General features: G+C 56.9%; 2 protein-coding genes across 2 annotated transcripts in view; one reads left to right on the forward strand and one right to left on the reverse strand.

The window, feature by feature from the left end:
• STX1A (syntaxin 1A) overlaps positions 1-7557 on the reverse strand; it is a 61885-nt gene extending 54328 nt beyond the window's left edge. Inside the window, exon 1 of the mRNA XM_050326002.1 lies at positions 7444-7557. Coding sequence (XP_050181959.1) covers positions 7444-7533 — 90 coding nt within the window. The 5' untranslated portion in view covers positions 7534-7557. The remainder of the gene's footprint in view (positions 1-7443) is intronic.
• BAZ1B (bromodomain adjacent to zinc finger domain 1B) overlaps positions 1-15245 on the forward strand; it is a 192446-nt gene that overhangs the window by 59199 nt on the left and 118002 nt on the right. The gene's annotated exons all lie outside the window — the stretch shown is intronic.

A 15245-nucleotide genomic window follows, 5' to 3' on the forward strand; every position in this document is an offset into this window, starting at 1 on the left:
GGTGCCTCCGAGCAGCCGTGGGTCGTGTCCCCCGCACAGAGCAGCACACGGGGGGTCCCACACCCCACACCCCACACCAGTTGCCTCATTCCCCGTGCCCAAGCCCACCCCCCCCCAGCCCAAGGCATCGCTGCCGGCACCGGGAGCTCTCCCACGGCAGCTCCTTCCAACGTGCGGCTGCGCGGGGAAGGACGAGGTCAGAATAACTCAGCACAGACATCTCCTCTCAGCCATCTCACAGAGCCTACAGGACACGTAGGAGAGCGTACGGATGCCCAGATCCCTGGAAGCATCCCAGCCTGGCTCCGCGAGGCTCGGCAGTGCGAGGGCAGCTCATCTCGACCTCGCCTGAACGAGCCCCAGGGTCTCCCAGCCCCTCGCCCCAGGGCTGCCCTGACCCCCCACGCCTCAGAGTTTGTTTTAGGGGTCTCCAGCAGCCAAAACAGGCCCTACCTCAGGAGTCCAGGGGTTCTGCTCCAGAGGGTTTTTCACAGAGGGTGAGGACTGACAGAGGGTCTGCTCCTGGGAGAGAGCCCTGGGGAGCTGAACCACCTGACACCACGGTTTAAACCATCTACAGCCCAGCCCTTTTTGCAGACCATACAGTACAGCTTGCATTGTGATAAACTGGCCCCTCCACGGCACACAGGCCCCAACTCAGCTATGTCCAATTCCAGTATTAAATCCAGCTGGCAGCCTGTCACCAGTGGTGTTCCCTAGGGATCAATGTGGGAGCCACTCCTGCTTAATGTCTTCATCAATGAAGTGGATGAGGGGATCGAGGGCACCCTCACACTGAGTTGGGTGGGATGTCGACCTACTGGAGGGCAGGAAGGCTCTACAGAGGGATCTGAACAGGCTGGATCGATGGGCCAAGGCTGACTGCATAAGATTCAACAAGGGCAAGTGCCAGGTCCTGCACTTGAGTCACAACAATCCCATGAACGCTCCAGGCCTGGGGCAGAGGGTCTGGAAAGCTGGAAGAGGACCTGGGGGTGCTTGCTGACAGTGGCTGAACATAAGCCTTAAGTTGCTCCAGGGGAGGTTTAAATTGGATATTGGGAAAATTTCTTCACTGAAAGGGTGGTCAGGCCCTGGCACAGCTGCCCAAGGCAGTGGTGCAGTCCCCATCCCTGCAGGGGTTTCACAGATGTTTAGATGTGGCACCTGGGGACATAGGTCAGTGGTGGCCTTGGCAGAGCTGGGGTAACAGTTGGATCTGAGATGGCTTTTCCAACCTAAGACTCTCTATAACTCTTATATTCACCAAAACCAGCCTGTACTTCCCACTAAAAACTTTTTTATGAATAAAGGTCCAAGGCACAAGTGACTTCAGCATTCAGCAACATCTGCATGACTCAGGAGGTGTTTCCAATTTCCAACACTAGCAGTGCAAGGGAGAACATGATTTCCAAGAGTTTTGTCCTTAGGTGTTGGCTTTCACTGCTGCAGAATCACATTCACAGGCTTTGGCACAAAGCCCAACCTTTTACTCAGAGCCCTGGTCACTCTTAAACTCAGTTTTAGAAGCAAGCAGGTAAAATTCCACTAAACTCTGAAGCACAAGTGACAGAGGTGCCACCAGTCCTGGAGAGGGCAACGGACTGAACTCACTGAGCTCCTCCCGTAGCTCTGGAATGTGGACAGCACCGTGGACAGCTCCCACAGCTCTGTCACCGGGATCAACACGTGAAAATCGAGGGAGTCTATAAAACGGTAATCCTTCAAATCCCACTGCAACACCTACGAAGAGGCACTCATGGAATGTGTTGCCCTGCAAGGGACCTTCAAAGGTCCTCCACTCCAAGCCCCCACCACGGGCAGGGACACCTTCCACCAGGCCAAGTTGCTCACATGGTCATGAATGCTCAAAGATGGGAATGGCACTTCTTTGGTGCTCTTGCCCAGACCCTGTAAAGGAACCTCAGCACCATCCCAGAGGGACACTGATACTCCAGAAGGCAAACACCCTCTGGAAAACCAGAACTAACAGTTGTTTCATACACAAATCCGAAGCCTGACACGACTTGAAGGAAGACCAGCAATGGCAGGATAAACGAAGAGTTCATATTAGCAAACCAGCAGCACAGAGCACAGCAGGAGTGCTGCAGGAGGGAAGTGGCCACAGCAGTAGCAAGGTCCTGAAAACTCACAGGACAACGTAAACAGAGGACTTTATTTTTTAGTTACTTCCCATGAAAAGAAACCTGGGTGTGTAAGTATCCATCCACCAGAATCTCAAACACTGCACTGTTAACAGAAAGCTCAGTCTCATCCTGCAGATTTCAACACTGCACGGCCAGGCCTGTTCCCTGTTCCGAGGTGCCAGGAGCAGGGAGGAGGAACCTCCTCCAGTAGAACCAGAACACTGGACTAAGAGCAAATGAACACAATTTGTGCAGGAGATTTGGAATTTTACAGCCCATTCAGGACCTGGTCTAATGGAAGATGTCCCAGCACATGGCAATGGGGTTGGATAACGTGGCCTTTGAAGGTCCCTTGGTGACTGAGGGGAAGCTTCTCCTTATCCTGAGCTCTCCACAACTGCTGCAGCAGCAGGACTTCCCATTCTCCTCTGGATGCCTCCAAGGACACTTTTTGGCCAACAGATGTCTTGGGCTCCACTCCTGCACTCCTGCAAAAGGTGATGGAGGAAGAGACCCTCCTGCCAGGGGACAGGGGCTGCACTGCCATGGGAAATACCCAGGGCATCACTGAAGAAGTCTGAAAGTTGCTTCAGGATATCTCTCATGTGGGACCTGAGCACTCAGAGGTCTGTCTGCTGTGGCTGCCCCATCCCTAGAAGTGTTCAAGGCCAGGCTGGATGGGACACAGAGCAATCCTGTCTAGTGGCAGGTGTCCCTGCCCATGGCAGGGCATTGGAACAAGATGATCTTTGAACGCTCTTCCCAACCCAAACCACTCTGCGAACCCACGACACGCCACAGCCTGTCCCCTGCTCACAGACAAAACTCTGCTCCCTGGTTTGAGGGGCAAGGTAGCACCCACATTTCCAACACCTGCCCTGTCCCTGGCCACTGCAGACAGAGGCTCAGGCAGTCCGTGGCAGGTCACCCCTGCCCTCTCCCCTTCTTCCAGCTCAGCAGAACTTTCTGCTCCTCGTGCTTCCAGAGTTGCCTCATTTCACATTTCTTTTAAGCAGAGACAGCCTCGCTGGCTTGGTGCCTGCTCTGGTCCTGACACAGCATCGCTCCGGCTCCGTTTCCCGTGCCGTCCTCGGCTCGCCTTCCCCATCCTGCAGACTCCACGGTCCAAGGACACTCAGCTGTCCCCTGACGCAGGTGTGCTGAGGTCACCCGGAGCCAGGACAACACTGCACACTCTGTCTTCCTGGGTCTTCCACTCAGGCTCACTCACCTCCTTTCTGCTAATATACGTAATTTTCTGGAAGTAGCAATTTATCACAGTACTTAGCTTAATGAGCCTTACTGTACATGTTCTGCCTGTAGTGATAATTTTGCATATTTCCTGAGAAATCTTGTTAACGGGGAGATACATGGCAAAACAAACATTTGTACAGCTTCCGAGCAGCTCACACACAAAGACACCGCAATTAAAACATCGGGAATGAGACTGAACCCCTTTGGCTCCAGCCCTCTCACACATCCAGAGTGCAGCCAACATACCAGGATGCATTTATCCCTCTTATCAGTGTTCGGTGCCCACAGATTGGCACCAGGTCTCAGGGGGTCAAGAGTATTCCTGCGTTCATGTTGACTTCAGTGGGATTCACCAAATCCCCACGCACCAGATCTGAGGCTTCCCAGCACACACCAAGGGACTCTCTGTCCCCCAAACCCCCATCCATCACCCTGCCAGTCCCATCCTGGGCTGGGGACACGACACACCACCCAGAGCTGCCCTAGAGGCTGGGCTCTGCCTGCTGCTGTGTCTAATGCGCATCAAGGACCTCACAAGCACATCTCACACAAGAATTTGCAGGGCTCACATACACCCCTCCTGTCACCATCCTCTGTGCCTGGCTGACACCCCCAGGAGCGAGGACTCACCCCACCCCACCCCACGGCCCCGGGGAAGCAGACAGAGCAGCTTCCCTGCCCTGGAGCCCCGTGGAATGGGCCACGCTCCCAGGGCGGCCACCGTGCACGACCTGCCACGGCAGCTCTGCTCCTCCCAGCCCCCAAAAACTGCTCGTTTGAGCCTCGCCGCCCAGCCTGCCGAGCCCAGGCGGAGCAGAACACGCCACACCGAGCCACCGGCTGTCACCCGCCACGTGACAGCCCCACTCCCGGCCGGGAGGGACCCGGCGCAGCTGAATTATTTACGTGACCCTTGTGGTTGAACAGGAGAGCTCGGAAGCACGCAGGGCAATGGAGAGGGTTAAGAAAGGGAAGGAAGATGGTATTTAAAGAAGGGAATATATCTCTATGTCTCTAAGGTCTGGAGGGTTTTCTGCTGCAGGGATGTGGGGTGGGGGGGGGAGAGGTCTGGAAGAGATGGAGACAGACAAGACCCGACTTCTGCAAACAGCAATTGTGGTTGACTTCACATTTGTGTCCCCGGGAGAGAACGCCTCAGTGGGAGCAGCATGGAATTAACGGGAATGGATGGAGTGAGGTCTGGCTGTGGGTCCTGGGGCACCGCTGAGGATCTCACTGCTGCAGGAGGGGACAGGGTGGATCCACAGAGCTGGACCTGGAGCCCACCTCACTTTCTCTCTGCTTTTATTTTTAACACCCACCTCCCACAACTCCCACAGGCAGGAGCTCGGAGTAGGGACGTGGCTGGCAGGAGCTGGGGAGGGCAGTGCCATGGCACAAACACATGGTTATCACTGCAGAAAGGCACCCAAAAACAGCTGCTGGAGGAGAGTGACAGGCTCAGGAAGAAAGGGCCCCAGGAAAAGGTGTCCCTACCCACAGCTGGAGGATTGGAATTGTATGGTTCCTTCTAACCCAAACCACTCCATGATCCTATGACAATGGCACATTTCCCTCACTTCCCCCCACTCTCAAAACATCATTCATAATTATTTTACCATTTGGACCCGTGTCATGCCCTAGAAACCCCAATGTCTCATCCAAACTGAGCTGCCACCTCCCTGGCAGGATGGAGCAGCGTGGGACCCTCAGAGTTCTGCACACACACACCGTGTCATCATGCTTTGGGGGTGCTGGGGAAGGAGATCAGCTCCAACCCTGCTCCAGATGGGCAGGAAAGACCACCCATGGTCACAAGTGTGGCACCTACACAGGGGCAGCTGCGAGCAAAGCTCTGCTCAGCCTCATCCCAGGCATCCTGCACGGCCCATCCTCAGCTGCTCTCCTCCACAAGAGGACATGTTTCAGCCATAAGCCAAATTTCCTGTCCCTGGTTCAGAGCAGGCCTGGGGACACTACCCCCACCAAGGGCACTGGATAAGCTCCAGTGAGTCTGATCCCAACCGGAGCCTGAAGGTTCAGAAAAGAGTTGGGATTAGCATTTTGAATTTCAAGTACCATTTTAAAAATCCCATTAAGACACGGAGCTCTTGTTCTGCACAGCAGTGACCGCCCTGCATCCCCTCCTCTGCTCCAACAATGCCAGCTCTTTTTATATTAATCCTTCTTTTTCATCATCCCTGGCAGAATTTAGACACTGCATTAATACAGAAAGAAGAGGACCAGGCTATTAATGAGGCAGTACAGAGAAAACAAGCCCAAACGCTCCTGACTCTCTGTCCACTGCAGCATCTCGCTCCTCCCTGGTGCCCGCCACCACAGAGGCTGTAAATCCACGCTGCAAATCCACGCTTCCCACACGCTGCCCCGCTCCCTGCAGCTCTGCCAGGGGAGCACCCACTCAGATCCGGGCCATCCGGATGCTGGAAAGCAGACCTCCATCCCCAGGAGCCCCCTGGTAAGGATGCTGCACCCTCAGCATGAGGCTGATGAATAAGGAGCAGCAGCGGGAGTGAGGCGAAAACACATTTTATTTTTCTCAAGGCGTATTTAAAGGAACGGAGAGATTTTAAAATACTCCGTGGCATCACTTCTCAGCCAGCACAGGCTGCCAAGAGGACATTCACGAGGCTGGTTTTTACTATTATTATTAAAAAGCCTATTTTCCAATCCCATTTCACAGCCTGCGCTGGTGGTGGAGACAGAGCCCCATGTTTGGGTGCTTTCCAGGCAGAACGGGGGGGCAGCTGTTCTTTATATAGCCCTTTCCTCCTCCGGCATCCACAGCCACCCCTGGGCATCCACGGTCACCCCTCGACATCCACAGCTGCCCAATCACCCCGGCAGCCACCCCATTATCCCCAACAGCCACCCCCTCGGTCTCCTGCTGGCGTCAGCCCAGCTCCATCCTCCTGCTGTTTTCCAGACGGAGCCAAACTCCCACCCGAGTGATCCCGGTGGGATCCCTGCGGGACAGCCAGCCTGGCCACCCACAGCCGTCCCCACTGCACGGCATGGTTCCCCCTGCCAGGGGCAGATGCCCCCTCGCTCCCAGGCAGCGCCGATGGCGAAGGAATTAAAAAAAAACACCAAGAAAAAGCAGCAGAGTGGGGGTCGGGGGGTGACACGGGGTGGCGCCCCGGGATTTAGGGTTCTGCAACTCCGGCCATCCCCGCTGCTCCCACGCGTGGGCGGCAGCACCCCCACGGCCCGGGGGACCCTAAGGGGGTCCGGGTCACGGGCAGCGGGGGCCACCGGGGGGCTCCTCCAGGGATGCTCCACGCGCGCAGCCGCCGCCTCCTCCCACCGCCCGCGCCCCGGGACAGCGGGGGGCTCGGGGGCTCCGCGGGACCCGGCACCGGCTGCGGCGGCACAGCCGCCCCGTGGACACCCCCGCTCACGGCACCGGGGGTGGGGGGCGGACAGCGGCCGGTCCAGCGCGGGCTCCCTGGCCCCGCCGCAGCGGCCGCGCCGGAGGATGAGCACGCAAAACGGGAGCGGAGCGCGGCACGGCCCCGGGGGGAGCGCGGCACGGCCCCGGGGGGAGCGCGGCACGGCCCCGGGGGGAGCGGCACGGCCGGGAGCGGCACGGCCCCGGGGAGCGGCACGGCCCGGGAGCGGCACGGCCCCGGGGGGGAGCGGCACGGCCCCGGGGGAGCGGCACGGCCCCGGGGGCAGCCCCCGCCCGGCACCAACACGCGTCTGTATCCGGTTCGCCCGGCGGTGATGCCGCTCAGCCGCCGCGGCCCCCGGCACCGCGCACATCGGGTCCCCGCCCGGGGCAACGCCAGGGGGAACCGGAGCGGCCCGCGATGGTAGAAGAGACCCCGCTCCCTCCCCGACACCCCGGCGATGGCCAGGGCGGGGGGGGCTCAGCCCCAGCCCCCCAACCCCCGCCCAGCCCCGCTCGCCGCCGCTCGGGGCACGGCCCGCGGAGGAGGGGCCGGGGCGGCGGCGGGCGGTCCCCGCTGGGGGCAGAGCGCCGTTCGCATCCCGAGCCCCCGGCTGCGCCCCCACTCACAGCGCGCAGCTCCCCGGTCCGGTCCTTCATCGTGCCCCGCCGCCGCCGCCGCTGGGATCGGCCGGAGCGGGGAGGGCGGGCGCGGAGCATGCGCGGAGCAGGGGCGGGCGGGGCGGGGGGACACGGCCGGGGTGGGGGCACAGGCGGGGGACACGCGTGGGGTCGCACTGCGCGGTCACATTGCGGGGAGGGGCGCGGGGGGTCTCACATCGCGGGGAGGCAACTGGGGGGGTGAGGGGGGCACAGCTACGGGCGGGTGTCACCGGGAGGATGGGGGGGGCACACCGAGGGACACGTGATGTGGCACTCTGGCGGGTCACACCCAGGGGGATTCACACCTGGGGGCGTCACATCCCGGGGGGTCACACGGGGAGGGGTCCGCGCGCGCGATCGCACCCGTGGGAGCTGACACTTGGGGGAGTCACGTCTTGGGGGGATGTCACACTTGAGCAGCCCACCGGAGGAAGTGTCACATCTGGGAATAGCGTCGGGGGGATATCACACCTGGGGAGGCCACACCCGTGGGACATCACGTCAGGGTGCTCTCAGGATGTAGGAGGGGCGCACAGCAGGGCAGACCCAAGAGCAGGGTCACCCCTGGGTGTCCCTGCGGCAGTGGCAGCTCCGGGGCTGGGGGTCCAACAAACACCACGGTTTGGGGGCACCAGCAGGAGGGGCTGGCCCTGACCCCCAGCCTGGGGACCCCAAACCCAGGTTTGCAGGGAGCAGCGAGGTGCCAGCAGGGCTCAAACAAACACTGCCAGATTGCTGCTTTTGGGGAAAATGGCAGCGTTGCGAGACACCCCGGTGCCCTCCCTTTTCCCGGGACAGAGAGGAGCGGGATCTCACACAGCCAGGGCCCGCTGGTTCCTGCAGGCCCTGGGGTCAGCGGATCCAGCCGCAGGGCCACCGATCGCAGCTCAGGCAGCCCGAGACGTGTCCAGCATCCCCGGGGTGCTCAGTGCTTGGGTACACCTGGTGCAGAGGCTGGGGGTCTCCCCCTCGGGTGTTGGGGCCAAACCCAACGCAGCTTACCCCGCACAGCCGCGCACTCAGCCCCGCTCACCCCGCACACGGCCCTGATCACCCCGCACACAGCCCTGATCATCCCGCACACAGTCCTGATCATCCCGCACACAGTCCTGATCATCCCGCACAGTCCCGCACGCCCTGCGCTGTCCCGCCATCCCTCTCACCCCGCTCACAGCCCCGCACACTCCTCACTGTCCCCCACGGCCCCGCAACCCCCGCTCATCCCGCACTGCCCCCCAGTGTGACCCCGCCGGGGTGCGGGTCCCGCTCTGGGACGTGGCGCCCCCTCGCGGCCCCAGAGGAGACGTGCGGGGTCGGACCCCGGTACCCCCGGCCCCCTTCCCGCTCCTCCGGCAGAGCTCAGACCGCCGGGACAGCCCCGCTGGGCTGCACCAGAGCCGCCCCAGCGTTCCCGTGTTGTCCCACGCGTGTTTTTTCCCCGACTTACTAGGATTCATCCCTTTCCCACTTTTTCTTCCTCCCTAAAACATCCCATAATAAACTCTGTGCAGTCCTCCGCATCCCAAACGTGTTCCCTGCTCCCAGACAGCCATAGCTCCCCTTTATCCAGCAGGTGCCTTCACAGCAGGGCCCTGGGCTGAGCCTCTGCCGGGACAGGGCATCACCTCCTCGAGTCCCTCCACGCTCACCCTTCCCCAAGGCAGGTGAGAAGGATGAAGCCTTCCAGACCCAACTCCCTGTCCTCACCTCTCCCCAGAGCCAGGATACCACACTCTGGCTGTCCCAGCTGAGACTGGGGATGGCTCTGACCGTCACCACACCGGAGCACCTTCCCCGTGAGCAAACAGCTCATCCTGCCTGTGGCCCCACACTTGGCTCCCTCCACGCTGCCACAGCTCAGCACACTTGGGTGGATCTCCAGCACTAACACGGGCCTGCTCAGAGCAGGGACCCTCCAGCAGGACAGGTCAGCACCCTCCTCCATACAGGACCTCGAGCAGGACCACCCCACTCCCACCAGAAGTACCTTTTTAGCCAAATCCCATCAAGAGGCTCCCAAATAAACATTTTCCTCCTCTCCCAAGCTTCATGGAGTACCACGAAAGGCAGCATTCCCACTTTGCAAGCTTCCTGCCTGCTACACAACACCTTTTCCTACTTCCAGTCCCAACAGCTTCCCACCTCCAGGGAGGATGCAGACCCCCTCTGTGCTGGGTGCCACCACCCACCTCAGGGAGCTCTGCCACGTAGAGAGCTGAGACAAAGGGACAGAGCAGCTTCTGACACCGAGAACTGTGACACAGCTGGGGGTGTGGCCCCCCCCCAAGAGCCCTGGGGACCTGTGGTCTCACGGAGGGGTCAGACAGCTCCTCACCCGTGCTGAGAGCAACAGGGGCTGCAAATCCAGGGAGCCAGAGGCACAGCTCCAGTGACTGCAGCACTCAGAGTATTGATGGGCTTTCAGGTGAGTCAGGCAGCGCAAAATGCAGCAGAGAAACCTGAGGACACATGAGGAATTACAGAGGTGTTTTGAGCAGAGGCTGCAGAAGGATGGCTGGTGCATCTGCGGTGCATCCCAGATCGATCCTGCCGTTCCTAAGGACTTCCATCAGAAGAGACAGGACCACGGCTGTCGATGGAAGAAAGAACTCAGACACACACCACAGGGTGCAGAATTAATCCTCACCAGAAACACAGAAAAAAGCAATGTCTTGGCTCAGAGTGAGGCTGACAGTGTGGACACAGTGGAAATCCAGAGCTCAGCCCCGAGCGGGGGCTGCAAAACCTGCAGCTTTGCTGCAGCCCAGAAACCACCTGAAGCTGCTCATTCATTCATTTTGCAGCCACTGCTGTCACTTCAGGGACACTACTGCCTTTGGAGGCAGAGGACAGAGATCCTGGAGCAGCTGCCAGAAGTAATTTGTCGAGGAATAGACTGGAAAGCTGTTCAGGGAGGGACAGACTGGAGCCACTGAGCACAGCAGTGCCGGGGAAGCCAGGGAGGAGTTCTTGCTGCCAAGAACACAGGCCAGGTCCTGTGGCAAGGGAGAGGCAGGATCTCACAGGCAAGGCAGGGATGAGGCTCACCCCAGCACCCCACTGCCTGTGCCCACAGGGGTGTGCCAGGGAGGGTGGGAGAAGTGCAGGGAAAGGCCCTCTACGACCACGGTCAGAAGCAGATCCAGCTGGAATTTGCCTCTCCCTGCACGAGGGGAGCAGGGATGATGCCAGTGGCGATTGCTCCAAGTGCCTGTCTCCATGCCAACAGCCATTAAAAAGTTGCTTTTGGACAGCTAACATGGGCTGCAATCCCTTGTGCCCAAGGACAAGAGGATGCTGTGCCACGGCTTTTCTGAGGACAGGACTCCTGTCCCCACTCTGGGGCCAGTTCACATCAGGGAATAGGGAGATGACATTGAGAGGAAGGAGAACCACGCCACAACCTGCAGAGGTTGAGGCAGGACACCCAGAAAGGCATTGGACTGGGGTGGAAAGTACAGAAGATCTGTGCCCTGTGGGCCTGGGCTGACTGAAAAAGTCAGATGGGAATGGGACAGGAGAAGTGAAAAGAAGGAGGAGAGGTGACCAAGGGGAAGAGGGAGGCAATGCAGCCCTTTTGAGCAAATCTGTGGTGGGAGAAGTTGGACACTGCCAGGACTCAGTGCTTCCAGCAGCAGCAGGAAACAGTGGCCTCCGTCCAGCCTCTTATTCCCAATGACATGTCCAGAGCTGTAAGAGCATCGTGGTGCTCAAAAGGACATGAGCAGAGGGAACAAAGATCCCCCAGGCAGTGGCAGTGTGGGACGGGAACCCCTCAGAGAAACAATAACCACCTGGCAGGAATCACGGGCTCCCTCCTTCTCCTCACGCCTCCAGCAGCAGCCTAACAACAGGCACAAGCTGCCACTGCCAGTGCTCTGCACAGGAAAATAAAACATCTGACAGGGATGATCTGTAGTCTCTATCTTCATGTAAGGAACAGGTTGAAAAAACAGTCACGGTGATGCTGCCTGAAGGAAAGCTGGGGATTAGACCTTGATGTCCAGCTCGACCTTTCTGGCTTTCTAAGGTCACATTGAGTCACGGGAAAACCACCTTTCCCACCTTCCCAAAGGATGATCCTTCCATTCTCAGGTCTGGAAAGCTTGAAACAACCTGGAATCACACACCTCCAAGACAAGTTTCACTTTCACACATTGTAGAAATCCTCCCAACTGTTGTGAAAGTCAGATGATTTTATTTTTAAGTACAAGAACTTGTGAATAAATTATAGCGGAGTCTGATTCCATCAGTCCTTTCTGATTTTTTTTGTGTTACTCCAGAAAATGATTTTGACAGATGAGAGAGAAAGGGAAGCACCTCCAGCCTACACGGCACTTGGGTGCACTTAAAAACCTGCTCGAACCAAAGCAGTGAGAGAAATTCAATCAAACCAAAGCAATCATTCCAGTGCAGGAACAGGGCACATGGACACTTATTTCTTGACTGATCCAATGAAGTGGGATTTTGCTCGGGTCAGCTCTACTCTGCCTTGCATTGAAATACTGACATTAACTGCAGAGAATGTGGGCTGCATCTTGGGAGGACAATGAGCATTAATAAGATGGCAGCAGGGGGGTGAGAGGCAAAGCAACCCAGAGCTTCCCTTTGCTGCCAGGAGCCTTCCTCTGCTACTCCAACTCCGTGGCTAAAATTAAAATATATTGATCCAACAATCAGCCTCTGGAAGTTGTTTAAAAAGGACCACTTAAAGCCCGTGGTGCAGATAAAATACTCCTCTCCCTTCCCCACACACCAGGCAAAGGACAAATCTGCCTGGAGCTGCAGCTCCAGTGTGGACACAGCCCTGGCTCCTTCCCCAACACCACTCCTGCTGCACATCCCAGTGTCCTTCCCAAACACTCCTCCTGGTGCATATCCCCAGGATCCTTCCTTCCCCAACACCCTTCCTGGTGCACGTCCCAACATCTCAGCATCCTTCCTTTGGGAAGGATGCACCTCCTGGTGCACATCCCCAGTCCTGGGATGGGGCCAAGCCAAAGGGGCAAGGAAGTTTCCTAGCAAGTCCCTAATTTGGAGTTACCACAGCCCAAATCTTCCTCGATGGAGAGCAATGCCATTCCTGCAGGCTGACTTTGGTGGGAAGCTGTTCCCGTCACGTGAATGACTCATCTCTAGGTTTTCTTTTTCCGTTACATTTTCACTGGAATTTCTAATGGATGCTGATTTTGTACCACGCAGGCTCTGACAACTGCCCACAGGCTTTCCATCCACCATTCCTACCATTCCCTTTTGTTTGCACAGCTCATTGAATGAGAACCCAGAAGACCCCCGGGGGCCTTTGGGCCGGCTCGTGCCCCTATGCACCCACAGCACCGGTGAGGCTGCAGGATTCAGCCTCAGACTGAGATGCCCACTCAGCTGGCAGTTCAGCTGGCACTCAAAAACCCATCACAGCCCCAGTGTGCCCGAAGGAAGAAGCAGAGAAACCAGCTATGCTCCTGGAGCTGGTGTAGCCAGAGCTGAGGGGCTGCTGGTCACACACTGGGGCAGAGACCCCCAGGTCTCACTGCTAGACCCACTCTGGGCTCCCCAAGAGTCTGCAGCAATGCCTGGCCTGTGCCTGCTGCAGGCTCCTCCTGCCCTCCAGCCTCCCTCCACCTTCAGTTCTGGGCTCCCCTGTCCCATTAACTCATGCCCACCCATCCCAAGCTCTTGTGCACCCACGATGGTCCTTCCTCTCCCTTCTCCTGCCAAGTTTCCTTGCACAGGCACCCCTCCAGTGCAGGGACACTTCTGGGCAGGAAGCTCCTCAAGGCTCCAGGGAGGGCACTGGGCTCTCCTCCTGCCTGTCCCCACAGCCATCTCCTACTCCATCTCCTATTCCATCTCCTATTCCATCTCCTGCTCCATCTGTGCACACCTGGTGGATGCACAACCCCACTCCAGCCACAGAATCATAGAATCATGGAATGGGTTGGGTTAGAAGGGACCTTAAAGACCACCTAATTCCAATCCTTCTGCCACAGGCAGGGACACCTTCCTCTATCCCAGCTTGCTCCAAGCCCCATCCAACCTGGCCTTGAACAGTTCCAGGGATGGGGCAGCCACAGCTTCTCTGGGCAACCTGTGCCAGGGCCTGCCCACACTCAGAGGGAACAATTTATTTCTAGTATCCCATCTAAACCTACTCTCTGTCAGTGTGAAGCCATTCCCTCCTGTCCTGTCATTCCAGGCCCCTGTAAATAGTCTCTCTCCATTTTTCTTGTCATCTCCCTTCAGGTTCCTGGAAGACCACAATTAGGTCACCCCGAAGCTTTCTCTTCTCCAACCCCAGTTCCCTCAGCCTCTCCTCGTGCCAGAGGTGCCCCATCCCTCTGATCACCTCCTGTTCCAGCTGTGCACACCTGGTGGATGCACAACCTCCCCTCCAGCCGGGCTCCCTTGGCAGGCTCGGAGCACAAATGCCAGTTGTGATTAAAAGATCAGTGACATTTCCATACATCTACATGTATATGGAAATTTGCTAGTTTAATTTATAAAAGGGCAAATTCAAAGAACATTTGCTGAAGGCTCTCTCCAAACCAGCTTTTACCAGCACCACTTTATTCTGTCAAGCCAAGGAGGCTGCAAGCACGAAGGTGAAGAACTGCAAACAATCTCTTACTTTGGAAGGATTGCTTGCTTGGTTCTAATAATTTTTAATTTCTGAATTTTCCTCTCTCGAGTTTCTACAAGATTTCACACTCTACAGAGTTTTAAGTAGCAAAATAATACCATTATGTAAATCTTCTTGCATCTTTGTGTAACCCTAACACTCAATACACTAAATCCTGCCATATAACTGTGCTGGGCAATGAGTCAGGAACCTGATCTCATCAAAAAATTCCACCTAACAGGATCTGCCACAGCATCATCTCAATCAGAAAGGTGGTTTTTTGCTTTATTGATAAAAAAGAGTTTATCTTAACCTGAGAAGGATTATCTTATCTTAACTCCACCCTGAGATGGATCTCAGAGAACGAATTTCGGCTATCAATGACAAGCACCACAAAAACACCCAGAAGGAAATTAGGCTCTGCATGTAATAAACACGCTAGGCCACGACATGAATGATGATTAAAATAAAGAGATAAGGGATGTTACATACTCACTGAATGCTCCTCATCCTGGGTCAGTTGTTACAGGCCATGACAGCACACACAGAGCTCAGAAGGTTCTGCTGCTCCAGCTCCAGGCGGTGCCACCAGGCACATCCCCCAGCTCCAGGCTGAGGACACTGCTCTGCCACAAAGGCCACACTTCCAACACATCCTGGCAGCCTCCTCCATCAAAAGGAGGCGCAGAAGGCGAGGAAAGGGAGTAAAAATCCCCTTATAATTGAAATTGCCAGATTCAAGCTGCCAGACAGATTGGGGAGTTACGACAGAGGTCAAGAAGAAACAAATTCTGACTCCTTTTTGGGGTTTGTTCTCCCAGTGAAGGCTGGGGCAAGCTCAAAATGGTAGGAAGGGAGTGAGGGGGATGTTCTAACAACACCACACATGGCTGCAACCACAAATGTCACCTTCCCTGTGAAGGAGGAATGAGCAGAGCAAGAGGAGGATGGTCAATTCTTATTTCATATCATGCCTGTGAATTCTAAATACACAGACACATTCAGACCTGCACAGTCTCAGCCTGAGATTTTTCTTCCTGTCCTTTATGTTTGGAACAGATGAGAACACATGGAAATGTGACTGGTGCACAAACCAACACAGCACTGTCAGTCTGAAGGGAGCCTCGCTCCCCTGAACCTGAGACAGGAA

The sequence above is a fragment of the Myiozetetes cayanensis genome, unplaced genomic scaffold (genome assembly GCF_022539395.1).
Source record: "Myiozetetes cayanensis isolate MyiCay16 unplaced genomic scaffold, myiCay2020 scf30, whole genome shotgun sequence".
Lineage (NCBI taxonomy): Eukaryota > Metazoa > Chordata > Aves > Passeriformes > Tyrannidae > Myiozetetes > Myiozetetes cayanensis.